Raw genomic sequence first — 27,892 nt, 5'->3', positions numbered from 1 at the left:
TTACATTGTTTTTACTGTTGTCTGGTTATCTTATTTATTGTATGTACCAATTACGTTACAACAAGTTTTATATGATGTGCTTCGAGATTCACTGTTCCAACAAAGAATTATTTCACGTTCTCTCATAAGTTTATAAAATTCTTACAATGTCAACATATATTAATTTTGACAAAAGGCCATTTTGAAAGGGGTTGGATTAATACTTTATTATATTTTCATTTAGATGTTTATCTTTACAAGTATACATGCACATGCAAACACATATGTGTATATAACGTTGTGTTTGAAAATATCTCATGTGTGTGGTGTGTGTGTGTGTGAATTTGTATATATTTCCTATTTTTATTTGTATATAAAACTCCACACTTTTTCTTGGGAAAAATAATTTAGACTTTGCAGCAGAAATACATTTACAATCTAAAGCAGCAATGTTTAAGGGGCACTTCAATTTTTTTTTCCTTTTTAGGATTTGTGAATTATTTCAAATATTTTATACAGCAATTATAATAAATCTGACTAAACAATACTTTTCCATATATTGTAATACTAAAGAAATGTCAGTGTGTATTAATAAACAAAAGATGATTTTTCTGATATTTCGTTGCCCATAATTACAGGTGCACATTGTACACAATTAGATATAACAGACACAAACATACATACTCTTGGCCACAAAAATATTTATTAGTATACATTCATTTACATCTGGTTACAAATACATCCACAAAACAAAGAAATAAAATGAAAAGTTAACTGTTCAGCAACAAAAATGTTTGTTTTGTCCCAAAGCCATCACATTTTGTCATCTTCTGATGCTATTCTCTCGTATTTTCACAGAATCTTGGTCATGAAATCCGCTCTAAACAAAGTGAGGTCGATACTTTGGCTGATGAGGTGCACTCGTTGCAACAGCTCACACCTGAAACACGAGCCCCTGCCTGCACCTCACAACTCTTGGCTCGATTTGTAACCGTGGAAGCAAACACAAAGGTACAGTCTTTGATTTTTTTTATCTACTACTACTACTACTACCTTCACCACCACAACCACTACTACTACTATTACTGCTACTTCTACTACCACCACAACCACTACTATTACTCCTACCTCCACCACTAGTACAATCACCTCTACTACTACTACTACTACCTTCACCACCACTACCACTATTACTACTACCACTATTTGTACCACCACCACTATTACTCCCACCTCCACCACTACTTTGACCATTAGTACTACCACTTCCACCACTGCTACTATCACCAACACCACTATTACTACTATCATCATCACCACCAGCTCTACTACAGCCTCTACCACTACCACCACCACCTCTACTACTACTACTACTACTACTACTACTACTACTACATTCCATCATATCAATAAATATATAATGCAATTCAGATTTGTTGTCTACTTCTCAGCTCACAGGAATTTTTTGTGAGGATTCTTGCAGGATAAGGAATGAATGATTTTCTATAACTCTACTTCCCGCCTCTCATTTTCCAATATTTCTAAATCACCTCGTTAACTGTTCTGCTCTTGTTCTCCATGCTCCATCAGTTCTCCTCTGATAATAAGGAATAACTTTTACTGACATCATATCTTTCACTTTTTCTTGAGTTTTTTCTCAAATCTCTTTTATTTTTGGCTCTTATTTGATGTAAACGATTCTATGATTTCTAATTATTTTGTTGTTCTCCTCTGTCATAATCTCATATTGATGGTCTCTGTAGACATCAGTTTGTGCTGGGAATCCCATCAGATGTTACAACTTCTGTTTGTAGCCACAGTTACTGCTTTCAACTAAGTGATTCCCAAAATTATTTTCTCACAGAAACCCTTATAAGATATTCAAAATATTAAAGAATGCAACCATGTATTTTGTGTGCAGCTTTGAGGCATAGCTGAATAACCAGGAAGTTTGCACTAACCACATGGTTTCAAGTTCAGTTTGAACTGGTGTCTTCTGCTATGAGCTCTGTGAGTGGATTTGGTAACTGGAAACTGAAACAAGCTCACCATTTTTGTGCATATGTATGTATATACATGTATGTATATGTGCATGAGTGTTTTTGTCACCCAGTTTTCATATCACACAATAGTTGTAAAGGAGTGTCGCCATCATACAAGCAGTGTCATTTCTTTCCAATCTTCAATGGAAACATGTTTGGTCATGAGGACATATTACCTTGCTTGGAAAAAAGTGAGGATTGGTGACAGAAAAGGCATCCTACCATACAAAGTACAGATGCATGTATGGATGCATACACACACGTGCTTGCACACATGCATATATTCATGATGGATTTTTCACACTTTCTATCTGCTCAGTATCCTCTCATAAGATATTGATCAAGAACAATAGTTGAAGACACACAAGGAGATTGAACACAAAACTATTTGGGTGGTTGCAGTGTGAACTTCTTATAACCACTCAACCATAATTGTTGACAAATCATTTAAAATCTAACAATGTTTGGCATAGACAGTTGATGGCACACTGCTTAATTCATCAAGTTTATTCTTTGTCTTTTTGAAAGGCATAAACATTACCACTTCTTGTTTTCTACCCCCACCACATTCTATTTACATTGAAGGCCATTTTCTTTTCCTTTACCATTGTAAGTCTTTCTTGTTCCAACATTTTCTACCTGCATACTGCTGCTCTCTAGAACTCACTACCTTCTGGGAAGATACATGGTTAGGGTATTCAGCTCACAATTGTAAGGCCATGAGTTCAATACCCAGCAGTACATTGAATCCTTGAGCAAGGTACTTTATTTCACATTTCTTCAGTCCACTCAACTGGCAAAAATGAGTTGTACCCATAATTTAAAAGGCTGGCCTTGCCATTCTGTGTCACGCTGAATCTCACTGAGAACTACATTAAGGGCACATGTGTCTGTAGAGTGCTCAGCCACATGCACATTAATTTCATCAGCAGGCTGTTCCATTGACTGGATCAGTTGGAACCCACGTCGTCATAACTGATGGTGCACCATGCACTACCTTCATCTTGTTTTCTTCAGCTCTTTGATATTCAGCCCTTTAAGCTTTCTGTCAGTCAACGTCTTTGGAATTTGTAGGCTTCTTCTTTTTGTTCTTTGTAGTCTCTTACACTACAATGGCCTCAAACTTTGTTAGGGACAAAACCATATAAAGAAAGAAAAAGAAAGAAATCATTGTTCTGGCACAATTCTTTTACTGTATCTTTTCATGAAATCTGTAATGACATTTAGAGTTATCACACCAATTGTGGTGTATTTTTAGTTTTACCATTTTCCCTACTAGCATTTATTTCAGTGACATACAATTGACACGAAAAGTTTAGTGATAAAATATAAATGTGAAACTGTAAGATAATCTACAGATCATTAATTATTAGGCTAACTTGATGCTTGAAACTACAAAATCCTGTGGCTGTTTTTAAATCTTAGCTCGGTTGATTAGAATAGAATTCTAAGATTTGTTTAACACATTTTTCTACTGTTCCTATTTCTGTTTCCATTGTTTCAGGAATTACGGATCTGTAGTAGTAGTAGTAGTAGTAGTAGTAGTTGTTGATGTTGTTCTTTCTTGTTCTTTCTTCTTCTTTCTTTGGTCTTTATTCTTCTTATTTATTTATTGCCCACAAGGGGCCAAACATAGAGGGGACAAACAAGGACAGACAAAGGGATTAAGTCGATTACATCGACCCCAGTGCATAACTGGTACTTAATTTATCGGCCCTGAAAGGATGAAAGGCTAAGTCGACCTCGGCAGAATTTGAACTCAGAACGTAAAGACAGACGAAATACTGCTAAGCATTTCGCCCGGTGTGCTAACATTTCTGCCAGCTCGCCGCCCTAATTGTTCTTCTGTCTCCCTATTCTCTTCCATGCTTGCATGGGTCAGACAAGATTCATTGAGTCAGGTTTTCCTATGACAAGATACCCTTTATGTCACCATCTCCCACCTGTTTCCAAGTAACAATATTTCTCCTTGTCTTCTGATCATGAACAGCACTATGGCTGGACCACTGGCATAGCTAGACTGTGCGCCGCCCAGGGTGGCCCTTCTGTTTGCTGCCCCTGGATCCCACAAAAAACACATATTGCCTAAACCAATAGCCTACAACTGGATGAAAAGTACCACCCCTACTGCCCCCCCTAGCTACAGTAGTGGGCCGGACATGATTTCTTGGCAGATTGCAAATGACTGACACTATTTGTACAACACTGACATTCATTTACAACTAGCACATGATGGCGAGACAAGAAAACTCACTCTCTCTCTCTGTCTGTCTGTCTGTCTCTCTCTCTCTCTCTCTCTCTCTCTCTCTATCTATCTATCTATCTCTCACACACACACACACACACACACACACACACAATACAGGAGTTGATTTGTTCAACTAAAGGTGGTGCCCCAGCATAGGCACGGGAGTGGCTGTGTGGTATGACATTTGCTTCTGAATCATACAGTTCTTGGTTCAGCCCCTCTGTATGGCACTTTGGACAAGAGTTTTCTGCTATAGCCCTGAGTCACCCAAAGCTTTGAGAGTAGATATGCATTGTGTGTGTGTGTGTGCGCATGTGTGCATGCACCTGTGAATGTGTTTATCCACCACCACCACTTGACAACCGGCATTGGTTTGTTTACATCCCTGTAACTTATCAGTTTGGCAGAAAGAGACTGCTAGAACAAGTACCAGACTTAAAAAAAAAAGACTGGGGTCTATTTGTGAAAGTAAACCCTTCAAGTCGGTGCCCCAGCATGGCCGCAGTAAAATGACTGTAGCAGATAAAAGATAAGTAAACAGGCTTCTTTCAGTTTCTGTTTAACAAATCTTTTCACAAAGCTCTGATCTGCTCAGAGCTATAAGGGAAATACTTGCTTAAAGTGTCCCACATTGGGATTGAACCACTCATGTGGTTGGAAAGCAAACTTCTTAACCATGAGCTCACATGTGCCCACATCTTCTTGGTAAAATATATATCTACCAGAGTAAATATATTAAATATTTTGGGACAAGATAAACATGATCTAAAGCCATTTTTACTCCTATTTCTCTTTGCCCCATATCGTAAAATGATGCCAAAAAAAAAAAAAACATTATATTGTTGCTTTTTTATATGTTTGTTTCATTTACATGTTTTCTTTATCTTTCAGAGTCTCATCAAGAAATGCAACCAAAATATCAATGACCACAAAGATTATGACAGTAAATTAGCCTCTTGTGATAAATGGCTGCAGAAAATGCAACAAAAGCTTGACCTTGTAGCAGGTCCAAGTGGTTCGAAAGAAGACCTGGAGAGAAATTTGGAGAAAATTCAAGTAAATATTGAAGTATTATTTATTTCAAATGTAACAAATGTGTTTCCATTGAGATCAGGAAACAGGTTGTAAAAGTACAATGAAGAACTTTGATTTGAATAAATAGGCGCAGGTATGGTTGTGTGGTTAAGAAGCTCACTTTGTAACCATGTGATTACAGGTTCAGTCTCACATCATTGCATCTTGGGCAAGGGTATTTTTCTATACCACTGGGCTAACCATTGCCTTGTGAGTGAATTTAGTTGATGCAAAGTAAGGGATCTCTCATTTTCAGTTCCAGGATATCATCTTCCCTCCTTCTCACCAATCTCAGTGGCCCTTTAAAGGGTCATGGGAATTGCCTTCATTCCTGACTAAAAGATTAAAAAAAAATTAATGTAGTTAGCATTAGGAAGGACATCCAGCTGTAGAAACCATGCCAAAACAGACAGCAGAGTTTGGTACAGTCTTCTGACTTGCCAGTTCCTGACAAACTGTACAACCCATGCCAGCATGGAAAACGGATGTTAAATGAGGGTGATGATGATGATTTAATTTTTTTTTATGTTTTGGTATTACAATATTAAGTATGAAGAAAGGTATTATGACTTCCTCTCTGACTTTTCAGCTTACATTTAATCAATTATTCCTTTCTTTTGAAGTATCTTCTACAAGAACGCGAAGATGGTTTGCAAAAACTGAATGCCTTACTTGAAGCTGGAGAGAAACTGCTTCCCAATACTGGAACAGAAGGACGGGAAGTGATACGTCAGCAAAACCAAAGTAGGAAACAAAAATGGGAGACCCTTTTTGAGGATCTCTCTGGATGCCAACGTAAACTAGAACTAGCTCTCTTACAATGGGTTTCCTTTGAAGACCATAATTCCCAAATTGATCAATGGCTAAAGAATGTTGAGTCACAGATTGAAGGGAATATACCATTGATGTCAACCTTGGAAGAGAAAAAACTCCAACTCCAAACTTACAAAGTAATTTCCTTTTATTTATCTATAATTTGTTAATTTTCATTGCGGAAATGTTTTTTTTTGTTTTTTCATATCATAGTTTTTTATTGCTGAGAACCATTAATAAGAATGAATTAATATATACTTTAGTTTCCCAAAAATATATTTTGATCCAATAGAATGAGATTCCTGCTTTTGGAAAATAATTGTTTTATAACCTAATGTGAAGATCACATCACCTGGGACTTCAGGTTTTGTCTGGTTGAAGAAGCCAATAGTGAAAACTTGAAGTCAAAAATCGACTTGATCTTCACACTAAATTTGATTCTACTCTCAATACAGTCACACCATCAATAAATGCTCATTTGTTTTTCTTAAAAGTGCTTTAAAATAATAACATTGTTTTAACATTCACATGTCTATAATCAATAAATTATGGACTTGATTAGATAAACACCCTCTTGGGGCAACATGGGTTTGGGATTGGGGCCTGGGAAAACATTCTTGTGCCTAACTTCTGAATCCCTAATTCTATATGTTTGTTGCAACATTTGTTACATTCCAATTCCAAATCATATTTTAACAAATTACAATCTTTGATCTTTCTCTCTTTGTTTTGTATCCATCATTTAATCAAATAGTCTTTACAAATACTCTAATAATATTATAAAGCCTATAACTCATTACTAAAAAGGCTGAATTGTTTAACTTATTTTCTAGATAACCTATTTTAAATAGTTAATTGGATGTTTTGTAATTAATTCCAAAAAGTTCTTTTTTGTTATTTGTATTTTATGTATCTATTTATTTTTTTCACTTGTTACCATAGAAACAAGTTGGTTTGTCCATCCTTATGTAATTTCAATTTTTAAACATCAATAGACCGAAAGATAAAAGGCTAGGACTAATTTATTCTTTCCACTGAAGCTTCACAGAATCAAATAGTAGGGAAGTGCATGTCAGCATATTAAATGCATGATAAATTAAAAATCTGAAGCAATAAAAAATATTAGATGAGATAACATAAATATTAATTGCTGACTAATAATGTTTTTCTTTCTTTCTCTCTCTTTTTTTTTTTTTTTGGTGTTTTTCCTTTTGGTGGGGAGAGAAAAAGAAATAGGAGGGAACTCAGGACTTACATTTCACCTCATCAACAAAGTATAGCTTTCATTGTAAAAGTTGTAGCAAATGAATCATTAACCCTTTTTAATACTATTCCTCCTGAGACAGTTTCCAGTTCTGTATTGCAAACCCTCTTGTTTACATCTCAGATTTTAATGGAAAACTATCATAATTTTATATGGAAATATTGTTTAATAGTGTTGTGCTTTGGTGAAGTTACGCCATTAGTCTAAACACATGAACTGGCTGTATTTTACTTCAGTTTTACTTTTGATAAACTACCTAATTAGTAAATTTATTTAATTAAGCTGGAAAGACAAGGTAACAAATGCTGTAGTAGTAGAAAAGCTGAAAATCCAAAAAAGCCTTTTATTGAGAATCAAGTCCATAAAGCTATCATATTTTGGACATCTGGTGTGCTACAAGTCATTGCTCATGACCATCTTGACAGGTAGAGTTGAGGGGAAGAGAGAAAGAGATCATCAAAGACATTTGTGGGCAGATAACATCAAAGAATGGTCTAGAAACAATAGCCTGGCTGATTGTATGCATGCAGCACAACACAGATGGAACTAGAGTGTCTTAGGAAATTGACTCCCAAGGTGAAATTAATTAGATAATTAATAAATTAATTAAAATTTAATTGATAATAAAAATTTAATTAATTAATTAATTGACCAGTTATCTAATTAGTTGATAATAAAACAACATGAGATACGATCAACACATGTGTTTTAATTGGCTGAAAGAACAACAATATGTGTTTTAAGATACAATTTCACTTCAAGGATCTTGCATAACAAATTCAAAAATGAAATATTTTCGTCAAGTTATATTCAAAGCATCAGCTTTGATGATGAAGAAGTTATTTTATTAAGTCTTTCTATATTCTTAAAGGACACATGGCCTAGTGGTTAGGATGTAGCACTCACAATTGCAATATCATGGTTTCAATTCCTATACTGGGTGGTGCATTGTGTTGTAGAGCAAAACACTTCATCTCACATTGGTCCGAGATCACTTCAACACCTGATGCTTTGTAGACTGTGCACCTGTTCAGGCAATGTTGACTTGAGGGGGACTGTGCTAATGTACAACACATACATTTGATCACTGTAAATAAATCATTTGTGCAGGTCATTTGGCAAAAGCTGAATGCTCATACATCTTTTTCAATGAGAGAGTCCATCATTTTTAATCATATTTAAGATTTATTGAAACAGATAGACAGTGTATTTCACTAAAATTAAAGTAATGATAAAGTTAGATCATAGAGGCTTTGAATGAACCTTCAGTTAGCAATACAGGAGTTCGAAATTTTGGTATAGCAGAGCAGTTATAATATAAAGGTATTTTGATTTATTGCAACTAACCAATTAAAAATGGTTTTGATTTAAGCACTAGACCAGCAATTTTTAAGGAAGTGGGTTAGTTGATACCATCAACTCCAGTACCCAACAGAAACTTTATCTTATTGATCCTGGAGGGATGAAAAGCAGTTGTCTCCAGCAAGATTTGAACTCGGAATGCAAAGAGCTCACACAAATGCTGAAAAACATATTTTCTGATGCTCTAACAATTCTACCAGCTTGTCACTCTTACTATTTGATAATGAAAACATTATTATTTCACAGAAATTTCAAGCTCCCTAAAAGTATTTCATTGAATGGGCCAAATAGAGGGCCTCTGTGAAATCACTAGACCAGTTAGAAATAGCTGCCAAATCTGACTCATATTACTTCCTACCATCTTAAAAAAAAAGTAAGATGCATTGAGTAATATAGCTTTAGATACATTGAGTCTGATAAAAAGATAGTCAGATGGTGATGGCTGGCATACTTTTGATTGTAGATCAGCTTGAATAGAATTGATCTAAATTTAAGCAATAATAACAATCCTTTCTACTATAGGCACAAAGCTTAAAATTTTGGGAAGGGGCTAGTTGATTATATGTACCCCAATGCTTGACTGGTATTTAATTTATTGACCCTGAAGGGATGAAAGACAATGTCATCCTCAGTAGAATTTGAACTCAGAACATAAGACAGATGAAACGCCACTATGCATTTTGTCCAGCATGCTTACGATTCTGCCATTTTCTTATACCTCTTTGCCATATAACTAAATCCATGCACCAGTTATTAACTTGGAACTTATATTCTGTGAGCTTATAGATTGCAAGTCTAAGTATTATTATACATTTTTAGTTTCTATCAATTTGATTTATTAATAGAAAACAAATCTTTGTCTTGTTCTTGAAGTACTTTCTTCATTGATTTAGAACTTATGCTTTAAATTTTGTTTGTATTCAAAACCTAGAGATTGAACAAAATCAGCAAAATAACTCTGTATTAGAAGTCTCTTGATAATTGCCTCAGCATACAATCTAAAGAGTTTTCCATTATAAATTGAAAAATAGTAAGACTTTGTAGCTAGAAATATTGAACACAATAATATTACTAAGTGGATATTTAACTTTATTCCTCGCCACCTTACAAATTAAGAAATGGTAGCTTCTTTTTTTTTTAAGCACAAAGCTAACTTTTTCCAATTTATTTTAAAGATATTATGTTGAGTAAAGTGACACAGTGCATAACTAGTAGTTACTTTTTGAACCTCAGAAAAACAAAAAAAACAGAAATGATGTGGGTTTGATTCGATATCAGGATGTAGGAGGATGAAACTATACACTATAATGCTCTGTCATCCATCCCATCTTCATCACCTTCAAATAATAAAAAAATAACTTCTGAAGTCCTATGATTAAAAGTAACACACTGTTTAGTACAACAACAATATGTTTGTATATTTTACATGCTCTAAGTAGAAAATGCCATAGAACTTTTTGCTTAGTTAACTATAAATTATATCCAAAATGGAAGAGAGTTCTCTTCTCTTCTCTTTCATGTTGGTATCGGTTGATCAGAAATAGGATTGTGGATGATTGTCTTTCATGCTCCTTCTATTGCTAGGAGCCTGTGGTCTGTCATTCTATCAGATGTGTGTGTACTAACATGCATACATGATTGTATGTGAATTTGTACACACACATACACACACACACACACACACACACACACACACACACACACACACACACACAAGTAGTGTGGATTTCAATGATTGTAGCGATTTACTCAATAACATTCCGCTATGTACTTGGCTAGGGCCCTCAGTTGGAATACTGTTGATACTCTCTCTCTAACAATTAGCCAATAGTCGCAAGAAGCACAATGTTAACTAATTAAACTATATTATGTACTCTGCAAATCTGATGTATGGTGCAATATTTGTTGTGTATGTTACTTGGTGTGAATAGAAGAAAGAAATAGTTTAGTTTTCATTCAAATTGCTCTTCGAAAACTACATTCTATTGATATTTCTTTATTGTATGTGAAATTGTAATTCTCTTTTGGATGTTGGTTGATGAGGAATAAGCTACAAATTTATTTTCTGTTTGTTATATTTTTGTAATATTTCCGTTTGTTGTGCTTTTGTTAAACTTTTGAAATATATATACATACATATATAATAAAGAAAGATGTATATATATATATATATATATAGATATAGATCAACAAAAAAAGTACTCCATCCAGTGAGAGATAAATATTATTTAATGTACACTGTATTAAGATAAGTGCTACTTATAGTTTCTTGCTATGAAGACGTGTTACTAGGCTGGTTTTTATATTGTGCCTTTTGTCTCCAAATGGTCTTCATGCTCTGAACACATGATCCATTCTATTTGAAAATCAGGATGCATCATTTCTCATGTACCAGCATCCTGATTTTGATTTTCAAACAGAACAGAACATGAGTTCAGAGCCTAGTGATTGCTTGGAGACACAAGGTCTGTTATTAAAACCTGTCTAGCCCCATGTTTTCTTAGCAACAACGTATTAGTAGCACTTATCTTAAGACTGTGTGCATTAAATGATATATATATATATATATATATATATATATATACACACACATACCGTGGAACCTCAGTTTATGAAGTTAATTCATTCCTGAAGGCTGTTTGTCATCTGAAATCTTTCTAAGCCAGAACTATTTTTCCCATGGAAAATTCAGAAGGCACAGTGAATTCAGGCAGGAATGTGCACTGAGCAAAAGCCAGACAGCAACTGATGCTCTCTCAGTGATATTCCCAGCTTGTTGCAAATTCCATGTTTGTTATTCAAGATACCATTCATTATTACTCAAGATGTTTATGTTAAAAAGATTGTTCATAAATCAATTTGTTCATGATTGGAGGCATTCATAAACCCAGGCTCTACTCTGTGTGTGTGTGTGTGCATGCACACACACAGTATATGTATACAGTGTACACACATACACACACACACACACACACACATATGTTTGGAATTTACTGTTCTGTCATCCTATGCTAACAAATCATCTCTGTGAAATTGTTAAATAATTATGACATAGGCTGCAAAGGAATGGCTGTTCTGATGGAGAACACACCAGATGAGAAGCCTAAGCATAATAGTTAACTAATAACTTTAACGTTAATATTCATCCAGAACTTCTACATCTCACCTAGTTTTCTTGTTTTTCACTTTGGAAATTGGAATCTATTAGCTAGATTTACAAAAGGATATTAAAATAAAATAAAATGATTTAATCCTTTAGAGGAAATTAAAAAGAGTAAATTATTTTCTAAAATGGTATTTTCTTTGCAGGTGTTACAACATGATGTGCAGTCCTACCAAACTGTGATTGATCGTATTAATCAAAAGCTACAAGAACTGGTGAAAAATGAGGACCAATCAGATCTCAGTAAACTCTCCAACCAAGGGAAAACACGATATAAGAAAATCAATGAGAAACTCAAGGTAAATCTCCTGATACACCATTAATATTACCATTTTTAATAATGATTAAAGAAGAATTGAGCAAAAATGATAATAATGTTCTTGATATTTTTGCACCATGAGACAAGATTAGTTTGTCGAACAAGTCAGTAGGCACTATATGTAAATATTTAGGTGTGTGTGTGTGTCTTTGTGTCTGTGTTTGTCCCCATCTCTACTTGACAACCTAAGTTCCCTGTAACTTAGCAGTTTGGCAAAAGAAACTGACAGAATGCGTCCTTAAAAAATAAGTCCTGGGGTCAATTTGTTCAACTAAAACCCTTCAAAACAGTGCTTCAGCATGGCCAGAGTAAAATGACTGAAACAAGTAAAAGAATAAAAGAAAATATATATGATGAATTTCCACACAGTTTCTGTCTACCAAATTCACTCACAAGGTATTAGTCAGCCCAAAGTTATAGTAGAAGACATTTGCCCAAGGTGTTGCGCAATGGGACCGAACCTAAAACAATGTTATAGAGGAGAAAGATCCTTAACTGCACAGCCATGCCTTCCTGAGAAAAACAAAAGAAAAAATCTGGCATAGGCTTGTGCATACATGTGTTGAGGCATGGTCAACTTGATCGACTGAAGCCCTGTATGTATAATATCCAATCTCTTATTAAGAAACATCATACTTCCATGTTGTCATCTAATAAAATATATTACTGACATTTGTGAAATACCATATAAACGCTATCTCCCTTTACTACAAAACTGAACTTTATTTCTTCCTGCTATCCACATAATTGCTGGAGACCTTATTAGATACTTTTTTTTTTTTTTCGTCATAGGTATATATATATATATATATATATATATATATATATATATATATATATACATGTATATATATACACACATATATATATATCTGCTTAAAATGTTCTTATATGACTCATACCAATTGAGGTATATTGTTTCAGTGTAAAGCAATTTTTACTAAACTATCAACTGTTATTCTCTTAGAAGTCTTGTCACCAATAAAAGTTAGATGGGTTAATGAGATGGCATTTTTTTATAGAGGAAGTGTGTGAGTCATTTTTGCAAAAGAATAAAAAATATATACTGTTTTTACTGGCAAAAAATTGGGTTTCACTGCACAGGTTTATTGCAAACCAAAGACTGAACAATAAAAATGCTGTTGTGTTGTTGTTGATGGTGGTGGTGTTGATGATGCTGATGATGATGGTGATGATGATAAGGATGTAGAATTAAATCAAAAATAGATGCAAGATAGCTGTGTGGTTAAGAAGTTTGCTTCTCATCCATGTGGTTTAGTGTTCAGCTCCACTGCACAGCACCTTGGGCAAATATCTTATACTATAATTCCAAGCAGAACCATTAGCATGCTGGCCAAAGTGCATAGTGGTATTTCGCCTGTCACTACGTTCTGTGTTCAAATTCCGCTGAGGTCGACTTTGCCGTTCATCCTTTCAAGGTCAATAAATTAAGTACTAGTTGAGTACTGGGGTCGATATAATCGACTAGCCCCTTCCCCTAAATTTCAGGCCTTGTGCTTATAGCAGAAAGTATTATGAATGGATTTGGTTGATGGAAACTGAAAAAAAGCCTGTCATGCCTATATATATATATATATATATATATTATCTCGCTGACATACTACGACGAAATACCCAAGATGCAGATAAGATAGAGATTTTTTATTTATTTACGGCCTCAAACATCTCATAATACCTTGCGCTTTAGTTTTGCCCCCTATTATTTATCTTGTTTCTCTCCATGAAATTCAATTGAATTCAGTTGTTGTCTTAAATTCATGCTTATTCATTTTCTAAGCTTCCTAAATTCATGCTACGTTATATTCTAATCACCCAGAATTCATTGCTCTTTTAAAAAATTACGATTTATGCATTGTTGTCTCTCAAATATTTAAAATCTACAATTAAGAGCCCTATCTACTCGCTGGCGGTACCTACCTACCCACCACTACCCATTTTCCTTTATTCAAAAATTCTTATCGCTCCTTAAAATTATGGCTTTTAAGTGTTGATTTCTCAGCCCAAGAATTACAGCGTGATGTGCTGCTTGACTGGTCCCCCCTCTCTCTCTCTCTCTCTCTCTTTATATATATATATGATGATGATGATGATGATCTTTTCTCCCGCCATGCCTCTGTCTACCCCTCTATCCTCTCTCTCTCCTTCGTAGTTTTTCCTTAAGGTCTTCAGGTTCTGGCTATATATAAATGAGAAACCCATTCTAAATTATCTCGCTGACATACTACGACGAAATACCCAAGATGCAGATAAGATAGAGATTTTTTATTTATTTACGGCCTCAAACATCTCATAATACCTTGCGCTTTAGTTTTGCCCCCTATTATTTATCTTGTTTCTCTCCATGAAATTCAATTGAATTCAGTTGTTGTCTTAAATTCATGCTTATTCATTTTCTAAGCTTCCTAAATTCATGCTACGTTATATTCTAATCACCCAGAATTCATTGCTCTTTTAAAAAATTACGATTTATGCATTGTTGTCTCTCAAATATTTAAAATCTACAATTAAGAGCCCTATCTACTCGCTGGCGGTAACCCGCCCTCTCACCCCCTCCACCGGAAGTTCATTCCTCTGTCATCCCACCCCCTCCACCGGAAGTTCATTCCTCTGTCATCCCACCCCCTCCACCGGAAGTTCATTCCTCTGTCATCCCACCCCCTCCACCGGAAGTTCATTCCTCTGTCATCCCACCCCCTCCACCGGAAGTTCATTCCTCTGTCATCCCACCCCCTCCACCGGAAGTTCATTCCTCTGTCATCCCACCCCCTCCACCGGAAGTTCATTCCTCTGTCATCCCGCCCCCTCCACCGGAAGTTCATTCCTCTGTCATCCCACCCCCTCCACCGGAAGTTCATTCCTCTGTCATCCCACCCCCTCCACCAGAAGTTCATTCCTCTGTCATCCCGCCCCCTCCACCGGAAGTTCATTCCTCTGTCATCCACCGGAAGTTCATTCCTCTGCCATCCCACCCCCTCCACCGGAAGTTCATTTCTCTGTCATCTCACCCCCTCCACCGGAAGTTCATTCCTCTGTCATCCCGCCCCCTCCACCGGAAGTTCATTCCTCTGTCATCCTGTCAACCTCGGCTGTCTCCCGGAACCCATCTAGTGGCCTTGGCCATCCTCTCCCCTACCTTTGGGTAGCGCATTAAGGTTGAGAAATGTTTGCAGGTTGTAGGTACTGTTTTGCTTATGAATTCTTCCAATTGCAAGTTTTCTTTTCAGGTACACGACACTGCTTTTCCCCTTCCCAGGCTACAGGCCCACACCCCCAACACCCATACTGTTAGGATTGGCACTCTCAACGTCGGCACGCTGAAAGGTAGATCTGGTGAAATTGTTGAGATGCTTGAACGGAGATGCGTAGATATGTGCTGCATCCAGGAAGTAAGATGGAGAGGAGGTTCTGCAAGGTTCCTCACAGGCAAAGAACACAGGTACAAGATTTTCTGGGCAGGGAACACTGACGGGGTCGGGGGCGTAGGAATACTTCTAGCGGAGAAATGGGTGGATAAGGTAATCGAGGTCGTTAGAGTAAGTGACAGAGTACTTAAGATCAGACTAGTGCTTCATCATAGATTAGCTACTGTCATCTCAGCCTATGCACCTCAACCTGGGCTACCAGATGGTCTGAAAGACCAATTCTATGACACCCTCTTGCAAACTACCTCGTCGACGAGTGACAGGGACCTTCTCTTTGTGGCTGGAGACTTCAACGGTCATGTCGGACGTCGTGCTGGGGGCTTCCATGGCATACATGGAGGCTATGGCTTCGGTTCCCGCAACGAGGAGGGAACCAGACTGCTGGAGTTCTGTGATGCAACCAATCTTATGGTCTGCAATACCAACTTCAGGAAACCTGCCAGTCACCTAGTCACCTACCGCTCCGGCAGACACTCTAGCCAAATCGACTACATCCTCGCCAGAAATAGGGAAAGAGGGCGGCTTATAAATGCCAAAACCTACCCTGGCGAAGAATGTACCCCACAACATAGATTAGTAGTTAGCGACTTTGGGATCAAGGCAAAATGGGTGCCCAGAATTAGACAGGCTTGGAGAAGAAGGGTGTGGAAGCTTAAAGACCCTGCAAACGGACAGAGACTTAGAGACAAGTTACTTGAAGCATTTAACGAAATAGAAGGGGATATAGCATCATACAACGTGGAAGACAATTGGAGATTTCTGCGGGACAACCTGTTGAAAGCCACCGACCAGATTTGTGGGTGGTGTAAGGTCCCCTCCCAACCCAGAGTAACGTGGTGGTGGAACAAGGAGGTAGACAGGGCTATTAGACAAAAGAAACAAGCTTGGAAGGACTGGAAGAACGGTGGTAGCAGGGAATTGTACCAATGTGCCAGAAGGGAGGCTAGGCGACAGGTTTATTTAGCCAGAGGGGAAGCAGATAAGGAAAGATTTGCCAATGTTCTGCGCCGTGAGGACCAAAGACTCGAGGTATTTCGTGTTGCAAGACAGTGTAGGAGAGAGAATAGTGATGTTGTAGGAGAGAAATGTGTTCGCATGGATGATGGTACGCTTGCATTAAATGAGGATGCAAAGAAAGAGGTCTGGAGATGCCACTACGATAGATTGCTTAATAAAGAGAATGAATGGGAGAAAGAGAGCCTGCCTTATGTCGACCCAATAGAGGGACCAGCTATCCGAGTTGATAGTACCAGGGTAGATAAAGCAATTAAGAGTATGAAGACTGGGAAAGCCCCCGGCCCATCAGGAATCACTGCAGAGATGCTCAAAATATCTGGCAGTGTTGGCTATAGCCTAGTCACCCGTATTACGAACCAGGTGATACACGAAGGAGTCATACCCTATGACTGGTGTAGCAGCATCATAGTCAACTGCTACAAAGGTAAAGGGGACGCTTTAGATACAAATAATTACAGAGGCATCAAGCTGTTAGATCAGGTTATGAAAGTTACAGAGAGGGTCATAGCCCAACTAATTAGGGAGCGAATCAATTTAGATGAGATGCAGTTTGGGTTCGTGCCAGGTAAAAGCACTACTGATGCCTTATTTCTAGTGAGACAGTTGCAAGAGAAATACCTAGCTAAGGATAAACCTCTGTACCTGGCTTTCGTTGACATGGAGAAAGCCTTTGACAGGGTCCCCCGATCCCTTATCTGGTGGTCAATGAGGAAACTTGGGATAGAAGAATGGCTAGTGAGAGCTGTGCGAGCCATGTACAGAGATGCTGCCAGTAAGGTGAGGGTTGGAAATGAGTACAGCAATGAATTCCGGGTAGAGGTAGGGGTCCACCAAGGTTCCGTCCTCAGCCCCCTATTATTTACCATAGTCCTCCAGGCAATCACAGAGGAGTTCAAGACAGGTTGCCCCTGGGAGCTCCTCTATGCTGATGACCTTGCCCTAATTGCGGAGTCACTATCAGAACTAGAGGAGAAGTTTCAGGTGTGGAAGCAAGGTCTAGAATTGAAGGGCCTTAGAGTCAACCTAGCTAAAACCAAAATCCTAATAAGTAGGAAGGTAGATAAAACACAAACCCCTTCAGGTAGATAGCCCTGCTCAGTATGTAGAAAAGGAGTAGGTAGTAACTCTATAAGATGTACCCGGTGCAAGCTATGGACACATAAGAGGTGCAGCAACATCAAAGGCAGGTTAACTAGCAAGTTAGTTTTTGTTTGTGGCAGATGTTCAGGTGCAATAAAGACTGCAAACAAACAGGAAACAACTTCTATCTCATTCCAGGGTGAAAAACTAGAGGTAGTCGATAGCTTCCGCTATCTGGGCGACCAAGTTAGTAGTGGGGGTGGGTGCGCTGAAAGTGTAGCTGCTAGAATAAGAATAGCCTGGGCAAAGTTTAGAGAGCTCTTACCCCTGCTGGCGACAAAGGGACTCTCACTCAGAGTAAAAGGCAGACTGTATGACGCATGCGTACGAACAATCATGCTACATGGCAGTGAAACATGGGCTGTAACTGCTGAGGACATACGTAAGCTCGCAAGGAATGAAGCCAGTATGCTCCGTTGGATGTGTAATGTCAATGTGAATACCCGTCAGAGTGTAAGTATCTTAAGAGAAAAGCTGAACATTAGAAGCATCAGTTGTGGCGTGCAAGAGAGACGATTGCGCTGGTATGGACATGTGGTGAGAATGGAGGAGGATAGCTGCGTGAAAAAGTGCCACACCCTAACAGTTGAGGGAACCCGTGGAAGAGGTAGGCCCAGGAAGACCTGGGCTGAGGTGGTGAGGCAAGACCTTCGTACATTGGGCCTCACCGAGGCGATGACTACGGACCGAGACCTTTGGAAATGGGCTGTGCGTGAGAAGACCCGGCAAGCCAAGTAAGATCGTTGCCAGTGCCCCTGGACTGGTTCTTGTGCGGGTGGCACATGAGATGCACCATTTTGAGCGTGGCCGTTGCCAGTACCGCCTGACTGGCTCCTGTAGGATTTTCGAGCGAGATCGTTGCCAGTGCCCCTGGACTGGCTTGTGCGGGTGGCACATAAAAGACACCATTTCGAGCGTGGCCGTTTTCGTGCGGGTGACACGTAAAAGCACCCACTACACTCTCTGAGTGGTTGGCGTTAGGAAGGGCATCCAGCTGTAGAAACTCTGCCAAATCAGACTGGAGCCTGGTGTTGCCATCCGGTTTCACCAGTCCTCAGTCAAATCGTCCAACCCATGCTAGCATGGAAAGCGGACGTTAAACGATGATGATGATGATGATGATATATATATATGTCTGTGTGTGAATGTGTTTGTGTACTCTTGTTCTGACATCATGTGATGCTTGTAAATGAGCATCATCACCATACAAGTGATGTCTATTTCCAGTTTTTCCATGGGGAAATATTACCTTGCTTGGAAACAGGTGAAGGTTAGCAACAGGAGGGGCATCAGGGTGTAGAATGTTTTCTCAAAGAATTCTGTCTGACCCATGCAAAGCATGGAAAAATGGGCTTTAAATCATAACAATGAAATAAAATAAGTAACTGAACAATATCAAATAACTTCAAGAAATTTGCAAATATAATTTCCCATGTTTGATAACGTGTTTCCCAAAACTTAAATAGAGATTGATTAGAAATAATTATGTGTGTGTGTGTGTGTATATATAATATATATATATATATATATATATATATATATATATATATATATATACACATACATATACACATATACATATACATGTACATTTGTGTGTGTATATATAAACGTTTGTGTATACACACACACATACATCTATGTATATCATAGGATGGGCAGTATATTTAATTATCTTTGAAATTTTGAAAATTCTATAATGGTATAACATTGATTCTGATTAATAGCTTCAGAGCAAAAAGCATGCTATTAAAGCTCAGTGCAGACTATGTAAAACAGCTGTGATAGCCTCACAAAGGATTCGAAAATTATAATGAATGCCAATGACATTGAATAATATGCTGCACAATAGAAAAGTTGTAAAAGACAAAGAAATTTCGTATCGATAATCAAATCTACCTGCAGTTCTATGACATACATTTATTCATATATTTGTGATATGTATGATAAACAAGATTACTATCTGTGGCTTCATTCAGTCGTCGGACTGCCTGGAGAGTTTACTCATCAGCAGGTTGAGAAGGAAGAAATTACTAGCAGTGGTTTCATTCATGTTCAGCATGCTTTCAGATATTATTTGACATCAGTTTCTTTTCATAATTCACCAGGGGAATCTGTTTTGAAGTTCATGAAATAGAATTTGGGTTTATGTCAGTAGGTCAACATAAGATTATTGTTTCTTTTATCTTTTGCTTGTGTGAGTCGTTTGACTGTGGCCATGCTGGGGCACTGCCTTGAAGAACTTTTAGTTGAATGAATCGACATCAGTACCTTTGTGTTTTTTTTATTCAGTTGGTCTCTTTTGCCAAACTGCTGAGTAACTGGTATATTGACACCTAACACTTATTTCAGTCTGGGGCTTATTTCCTGTTTTTTCTATCTATTAGTCACACTGCTAAGTTATATGACATAAGCAACAACACCAGACTTGTTTAGCTCTAAGTTTATTTACACTTAATAACTGTGAGATTATAATATCTCTGTGGACAAAAGATGAGTAATAATATCTCTCTGATAAAGATCTAACAAGGCTAGATACTAACCAAAGCAATCTTGATTTTTTCTTTGTACTATGGAGAGAAAAAGAGCTTTTGATGCATTTGCCATTTATCTTTTGCAGTGAAGCTACATTTTACGTTCATTATAAGAGTGTATCTTGGTTTCCCTAAACAATGTTGTGTAGTGCACTATAAAAGAATTAATCCAGTTAGTCAGTGTTAGGCAGATTAGACAAATCAGCTAAGTTGTTTTTGAGTTTATTTACCAGGAAAAGATAGATATGAACTTATAATTTTCTCTCTGCTAATTTTTCTCTGATGAAGATCTAGCAAAATGGGAATCTAATTAGATTGATCTCTTTTCCTATTCTAGGAAAGATTAAAAATAAAAAATCTCTGATATAACAGTAGTTAATTCTACAGTGAAGCTAATTTGTATATTTATTAAAAAAAGTGAAAATATTTCAGATTATTCAAAAAAAATCTCTCAATATAATGCATTCTTAATTAATATGCATGTTTGTAAACATACACACATTACATACATGTGTATACACACACACACACACACACACACTCCCACTCACACAAAAATGAAACTCAACTGTCACTTTGTCAGTTATATATATATATATATATATATATATATATATATATATAGTTCCAGTTGATCCAATCAATGGAACAGCCTGCTCATAAAATTAACAAGCAAGTGGCTAAGTATTCCACAAATGTGTGCACCCTTAATGTAGTTCTCAGGGAGATTCAGCATGGCAGGGAATGTGATAAGGCTGGGCCATTCAATTACAGGTAAAACTCAATTTTGTCAGCTGAATGAAGTGGAGCTATGTGAAATAAAATGTCTTGCTTAAGGATACAGTGCAGCACCAGCAATCAAACTCATGACCATGTGACTGTGAGCCAAATATCCTAACCAGGAAGCCACACACCTTCACACACACACACACACACACACACACATTTGTATACATATGTACATGTGTATGTGCCTGAGGCATAGGTTTGGGTGAGAGATCATCATCCTCATTATTATCATCATTATCATCATCATCATCATCATCATCATCATCATCATCATTCAATGTCTACTTTCCCCGCTGGCATGGGTTAGACAATTTGACTGGAGATGGTAGCCAAAGAGTTACATAAGGTTCCAGTTGGATTTGGCATGGTTTCTACAGCTGGATGCCCTTCCTAATGCCAACTACTCTTAGAGTGTAATGGCTGCTTTTCACGTGTCACTGGCACGGGTGCCATTTACATGACACCAGTAACAGCAATGCCTATGATTTCACAGGTGCCATTTACATGACATTGGCAATAGTCATGACTATAGTTTCACTTGGCGTGACAAGTTTTTTTTCGAGCACAGCATATCACCATTGTCTCAGTCACTTGCCATTGCCTTTGTGAGGCCCAACATTTGAAGATCATGCTTCACTATCTCATCCCTTGCCTCCATGAGGCTCAGCATTTGAGGATAATGTTATCAGCAACAGCCATGATTACAATTTCATGGGTGCCAGAAAAGTTCATTTCCCAATTATATAGTTTCAGGTTTAATCCCACTGTGTGAGGGGGAAAAAGTGTCTTATACTAATGTTCTGGAGTGACCAAAACCTTTTCATTGGATTTGGTAGATGGAAACTGGAAAAAAAATCCACTGCATGTGTGTGTGTGTGTGTTTACAATTGAGCTTTGTGCTCAAACTGCAAGCTACAAGTGATGATTGTGTTGTTATTTCAATCGCCAATAAATTGTCTACTAGTTTTACATTTTCAAAGATATGTGCAATAAGAGATTTCTTAATCCTTTAGCATCCACATTATTCTGTCAAAAGTAATGCTTATTTATTCACATGTTTTGAATCAATCTTGCATTATCTTGTTGTTTTGAGATTTTGATGAAGTAACTATTAATTTTTAGAATGATATGGTAGAGTTGGTGTAAGGGGCCGTGTTTGGCCAATTTGAACATAAAGCAGGTAGAATATTTGGGCCTGATATGACTTGTTAAAATACTAAATGGTTAAGTGAAAACAAGCAAGTGTAAAACAATGCTTCAGTAATATATTCATCTAACTTATGCTAGCATGGAAAAACAGATGTAAAAGGAAAATTTAGTAATGCTCTGTAATAACCATTAAATTGTCTGTTAATTTCTTTTATTCATATTTAGCTTCCAGTGTTCACTACATTCTTGTATGTTTATTCACAGAAACGTATCCAGAAGTACAACACTTTTGTGAACAATCATCAGGAATATACAGATTCGTATAACAGTTGTATTGAATGGTTGACAATTATCAAAGAGAAATTAAACTTGTGTGCTGATTTCACTGGTGATAAACATGCTATCCAACACCGACTTACCAAAATACAGGTAAATTTTGTTTTTATTTTATTTATTTTTTTCTTCTCCAAATATTATTGATTATTGACATCACCAAGATTCCTCTTAGCAATCATATAGCAGAAAGTTTTCTATGAGTCTGCCAAGTTTCATAGTAGACTTCAACTCTCTATACACTGTATATATTTTAAATACTCCACGTTTACTATTGTGTAAAAATTTAGATTTTATTTCATTAGAATATAATATATATGTAAAGTTAAATAACTATAATATGAGATGTAATATCAAAACTTTGGGTATCATATAGGAAGGCAATGTCACCAAGTCTGAAGTTCTCAATAAAACAGCATCTAAGACCATACTTGCAATATATGCTTAAAAGCTGAGTCATAAGTAAGGCATGGAATGTATGACCAAGAATTTACCCTATGACTAGTTTGAGTGAATATCATGTCTAATGAGCCATTCCTACATAAGATGTAATGTAAGAATGCATGTAAAATGGATCTCCACTCAGCCACTTGCATGTTAAGTCTGTAAGCAGGCTTTACCACTAATCGAATCAACAGGAACAATCATTGCCATAATCAATAGAGTCCCCAGCCATGTACATATACTGTATTTTAACGTGTATAAGGAACCCTTTTTTTGTCAAAAATTAGGTTAAAAAAATACGGGAGTTTCTTATATATGGATAGTATTATAATCCCTTACAAAACTTTTTTTTCAAATTTTAACCACAAAAAGTTAAGGGATTCTTTATACAAGAGGGTTCTTTATACACGTTAAAATACGGTATATATATATATATACCGTGTATATATATATATATATATATATATATATATATATATATATATATATATATATATTAATTTGCAAAGGTGTCATTAATTCTATTATTATCCAATGTAACTATTTCAAAAATGATAACAAAATCAATGACACAGGTAATAGCAGGCCAAAAATAGCATTAAATAGCCGAAGGATCAAAATTAATCAAAGGACATACTAAGTATGTCTACCTGCTTGAAATAACAGTCAAAACTCTTATTAAATCACCAAAAATATCATCAGTGTATTTTTGGCGATTTAATAAGAGCTTTGACTATTATTTCAAGCAGGTAGACATACCTAGTATGTCCTTTGATTAATTTTAATTTTAATTTTAATATATATATATATATATATATATATATATATATATAGAGAGAGAGAGAGAGAGAGAGAGAGAGAGAGAAGAGAGAGAAAGCGAGGCCTAGTGAAAGGAGAGGTAGTCTGACTGTTGAGGATGGTGTAGTCAATACAGACAATAAGGATAGATGAGAGTGGAGTTTGAGTGATAATGTGACCGAGTGAAGGCAGCAAGATGGCAGAAACGTTAGCACACTGGACAAAATGCTAAGCAGTGTTTCATCTGACTTTATGTTCTGAGTTCAAATTCTGCCGAGGATGACTTTGCTTTTCATCCTTTCGGGGTCAATAAATTAAGTACCAGTTGCGTACTGGGATCGATCTAATCGACTGCTCCCCTACCCAAAAATTTCGGGTTTGTGCCTAGAGTAGAAAGGAATGTGACAAGTGAGGGAAGGTGGGAAATGAGAGCAAGAATGCAAGATGAGGAAGTAGCAAATGTAGGCTTGACAATATACAAAATATCTCATTTGTCAGAGTATGTTTTGCCATGAGATATTGGGTCCTCTGCAACACTGCATCTCATCAATCAGTACAGTCCTTAATCATCTCTTTCATGAAACAGAATCTTTAAGTCAAATTTCACCATTTCATCCCATGTCCTCCTTAGTTTCCTGCTTTCTCAGGTCCCTCCAAGTTGTACTGCTCAGCACTCTCTTAAGCAGTAGCCATCCTCTAAACATATCACATGTTAAGGATCTGTGGAATACTCAGCGACCTATATGCTAAGTTATTGAGCAAATTATTCAATTAATTGAATAACTGAATACTCATAATCGAAACCATCAGAGATCCATTAATTTTGTGTGTGTATACGTATGCCTCTGTGTGTTTGTATACTTGGCTGTGTGTGTGTGTGTGGTTGTATATCTGTATGCTTGTACATTTGTATGTGTTTGTGTATGTGTGTGCATTTATATCTAATTGTTAGAAATATATATTTTGCCTTAAGGTTATATTTGCTTTCAGATATTCAATTTTTGAAGTTTATATAATTGTCATATTTGTAATAATTGAAGTTGTGGCAGATTAACAATAATAATAATGATAATAACAACAATAATAATCTTAGCTGCACATCTAAATTCAAATCAAAATTCGTAAATAAATTATCTTCATTTTAATTTTAATTTGATTTTCACTTTTGCATTATTGAAATTTTCATTTCATTTAAAACTTATGAAACCTTTTTCAAGTTGATCTTAATCACCCAAATTTTACCAATAAAAATATTTTAACTTTTGTGATTCGAAAAATATAAGCCAATGAAAGTAAAAATAATTAAAAAAAACAACTTTTTATTTGAAATTGATGTCTTTCACTACCATATGGCACTAAGTATCCAAATTCTACAAAGCTGTTTAGACAGAAGTATTTCATAAATATTTGCATTTGTTTGATAATTCTGAAAAAATTATTGGCATACATTTGTGTTATCCTGTTGATGGTGTAGGTGGATGATGTGTAAATTTAGGCATATGCATGTGGTTTTGAAGTATAATACACGTAGCTAGCATTATTAATGCACTGGATGAAGATTAATCTTTATTGCTAGCAGTGTTTTGTGTAATTAGACAACGCACATTCTTTGCTTCACTCTGTTTCATGATGCAGTCACAGCACAGCTGAATGGCTGAGAAGTTTGTTTCACAACCACGTGGATCCAGTTTCAATACCACTGCATGACACTGCTTGTCTCTCTATTTTACTTCAGCCTCTCAGCACCAGGCATAAAGCCATCTTCCTCTGCTTAATACTCCCCTTCCTACTTTAGTAATGGGGACATTTTTTTTACCTTTTCCAACCTTCCTCTGTCTTGTAAGTTACTTGGTAACCTCACTAGTGCTGGTGCTACAAAAGTAGCACCCAGTACATTAGGAAGGGCAACCAGTCATAGAAAACACGCCAAAGCTGTCACTGGAGACTGGTGCAACCCTACAACTCGCCAGATCTTGTCAAACCATGCCAGCATGGATAACAGACATTAAATGGGAATGATGATGATGATGATGACGGCATCATCATCATCATCATCATCATCAGTATTCTATATAACTTCAGGATGACCTTTACTTAGTGAGCGAAATTGAGTAAATAGAAACTGCTCAGAAGCCTGTTGGATGGATTGAACCTGTAATTCAAAGATGCAGCCTTGCCACGCACTATTATACTGATTCTACCTGAGAATTACACTTAGAGTAAACAATTACAATAAGAGTATGTGGAATACTCAGCCACTTACATGCTAATTTATTGAGTTTGGTTGTTCAGTTGATAAAACCATTGAAAATTCAAGGTCAGATATTCTGACCGAGATTCAGTTAGATCTATTTAGCATCAGACACAGTATACTTCTTGCCATAATTCATCAACATCATCATCATCATCATCATTTAACGTCCACTTTCCATGCTAGCATGGGTTGGACAATTTGACTGAAGACTGGCGAACCAGATGGCTACACCAGCTCCAATCTGATTTGGCAGAGTTTCTACAGCTGGATGCCCTTCCTAATGCCATCCACTCTCAGAGTGTAATAGGTGCTTTTACGTGCCACCGGCACGAAGGCCACTCAGGCGGTACTGGCAACAGCCATGCTCAAAATGGTGTATTTTACGTGCCATCTGCACAGGAGCGAGTCCAGTGGAACTGGCAACGGCTTCGCTCGAATGTCTTTTCACGTGCCACCGGCACAAGTGCCAGGAAGGCGATGCTGGTAACGATCACACTCAAATGGTGCTATTTACGTGCCATTGGCACAGAAGGCAGACAGCTGCTCTGGCAACGATCACGCTTGGACGGTGCTCTTAGGGCTCCACTGGTACAGGTGCTGTTTCCACTGGTACAGGTGCTATAACATATATATATTTTTAGAAAATCATCCAACTCATGTTAACACTGAAGATGTCAGTACAAGGAAAAACTACAATTCATTGTTGGATGGAAAAATTCCCCTCCGCCAAAATAAAAAGATGTTTATATAATATCATTAATCACTTATATAACGGGGAGAGAAACGCTTCATTATTTACTTAGTTATTAAGGAAAGAATGTATCACCTAACATTATAATCAGTTTAAACACTAAATACTATCACAAGAGAATGAAAGAATAATTCTTTCCCTCTGTCTTATCATTTTCTCTGTTTCCAAAAAAAAAAAAAGGAAGTTATTTGCATAAGCTGTTTACAAGTTAATGTTGTGTAAAACTATGTAAGCAGAATGGTTCTCAACCATTTCTCTGTTGTTATTTATTTCATCTTTATGTAGAGTTTATTATCACTCAGCCTACTTAGAACAACAAATTAAAAGCTTCTTCTAACTTTAAAATGATTACAAGTTTGCAGATTAAAATCTCACAGCAGTATTTCCTAATAAAAATGAAATAGTAAACAATTTTATTGGAGTCTTGTTGATCTGATCATCACCTTCGCTGCCGCCGCCCTGAAGGATCTATAATAATCTTTTGTCTTTCACATGTTTCAGTCATTTCACTTTGGCTATGCTGGGCACTGCTTTGAAAGGTTTAATCAAACAAATTGACTCCAGTTCCTTATTATTAAGTCTGGTACTTATTCCTAGCAGACCTCTTTTGCCAAGCCACTAAGTTATGGGGATACAAACAAACCACCACCAGTTGTCAAGAGGGGGTCGGTCAGACAAACGAACACACACCCATACACACACACATGCATGCATGCACACATAACAAGCTTCCTCTCAATTTCCATCTACCAAATTCACTCACAAGGCATTGATCTGGGGCTCTATCAGAAGGCACTTGCTAAAGGTGTCACACAGTGGTACTGAACCCAAACCATGTGGTTACAAAACAAGCCTCTTAATCACACAACCATAATATATTATAATATTTATCCAGTGATTTAAACTACCCTAGCTGGTATATTTCCTGAGATGATTCATATATCACATTTCCAAACCTGGATACAGTCTGACCATA

General features: G+C 36.9%; 1 protein-coding gene across 9 annotated transcripts in view; it reads left to right on the top strand.

Moving 5' to 3' along the window:
- The window catches only part of LOC106881484 (muscle-specific protein 300 kDa), an 815,448-nt gene that overhangs the window by 385,238 nt on the left and 402,318 nt on the right, over positions 1-27,892 (top strand). For all 9 annotated transcript variants that reach the window (XM_089350452.1, XM_014931925.3, XM_089350453.1 and 6 more), the window contains 5 exons: positions 838-990; positions 5,161-5,325; positions 5,967-6,293; positions 12,092-12,244; positions 22,601-22,765. In XM_089350452.1, coding sequence (XP_089206578.1) covers positions 838-990; positions 5,161-5,325; positions 5,967-6,293; positions 12,092-12,244; positions 22,601-22,765 — 963 coding nt within the window. The remainder of the gene's footprint in view (positions 1-837; positions 991-5,160; positions 5,326-5,966; positions 6,294-12,091; positions 12,245-22,600; positions 22,766-27,892) is intronic.

This window comes from Octopus bimaculoides, chromosome 4 (assembly GCF_046866305.1).
Source record: "Octopus bimaculoides isolate indiv1 chromosome 4, ASM4686630v1, whole genome shotgun sequence".
Classification (NCBI taxonomy): Eukaryota; Metazoa; Mollusca; class Cephalopoda; order Octopoda; family Octopodidae; genus Octopus; species Octopus bimaculoides.
The sequence above is the reverse complement of the archived record's forward strand: the minus strand, read 5'-3'. Positions and strand labels throughout refer to the sequence as shown.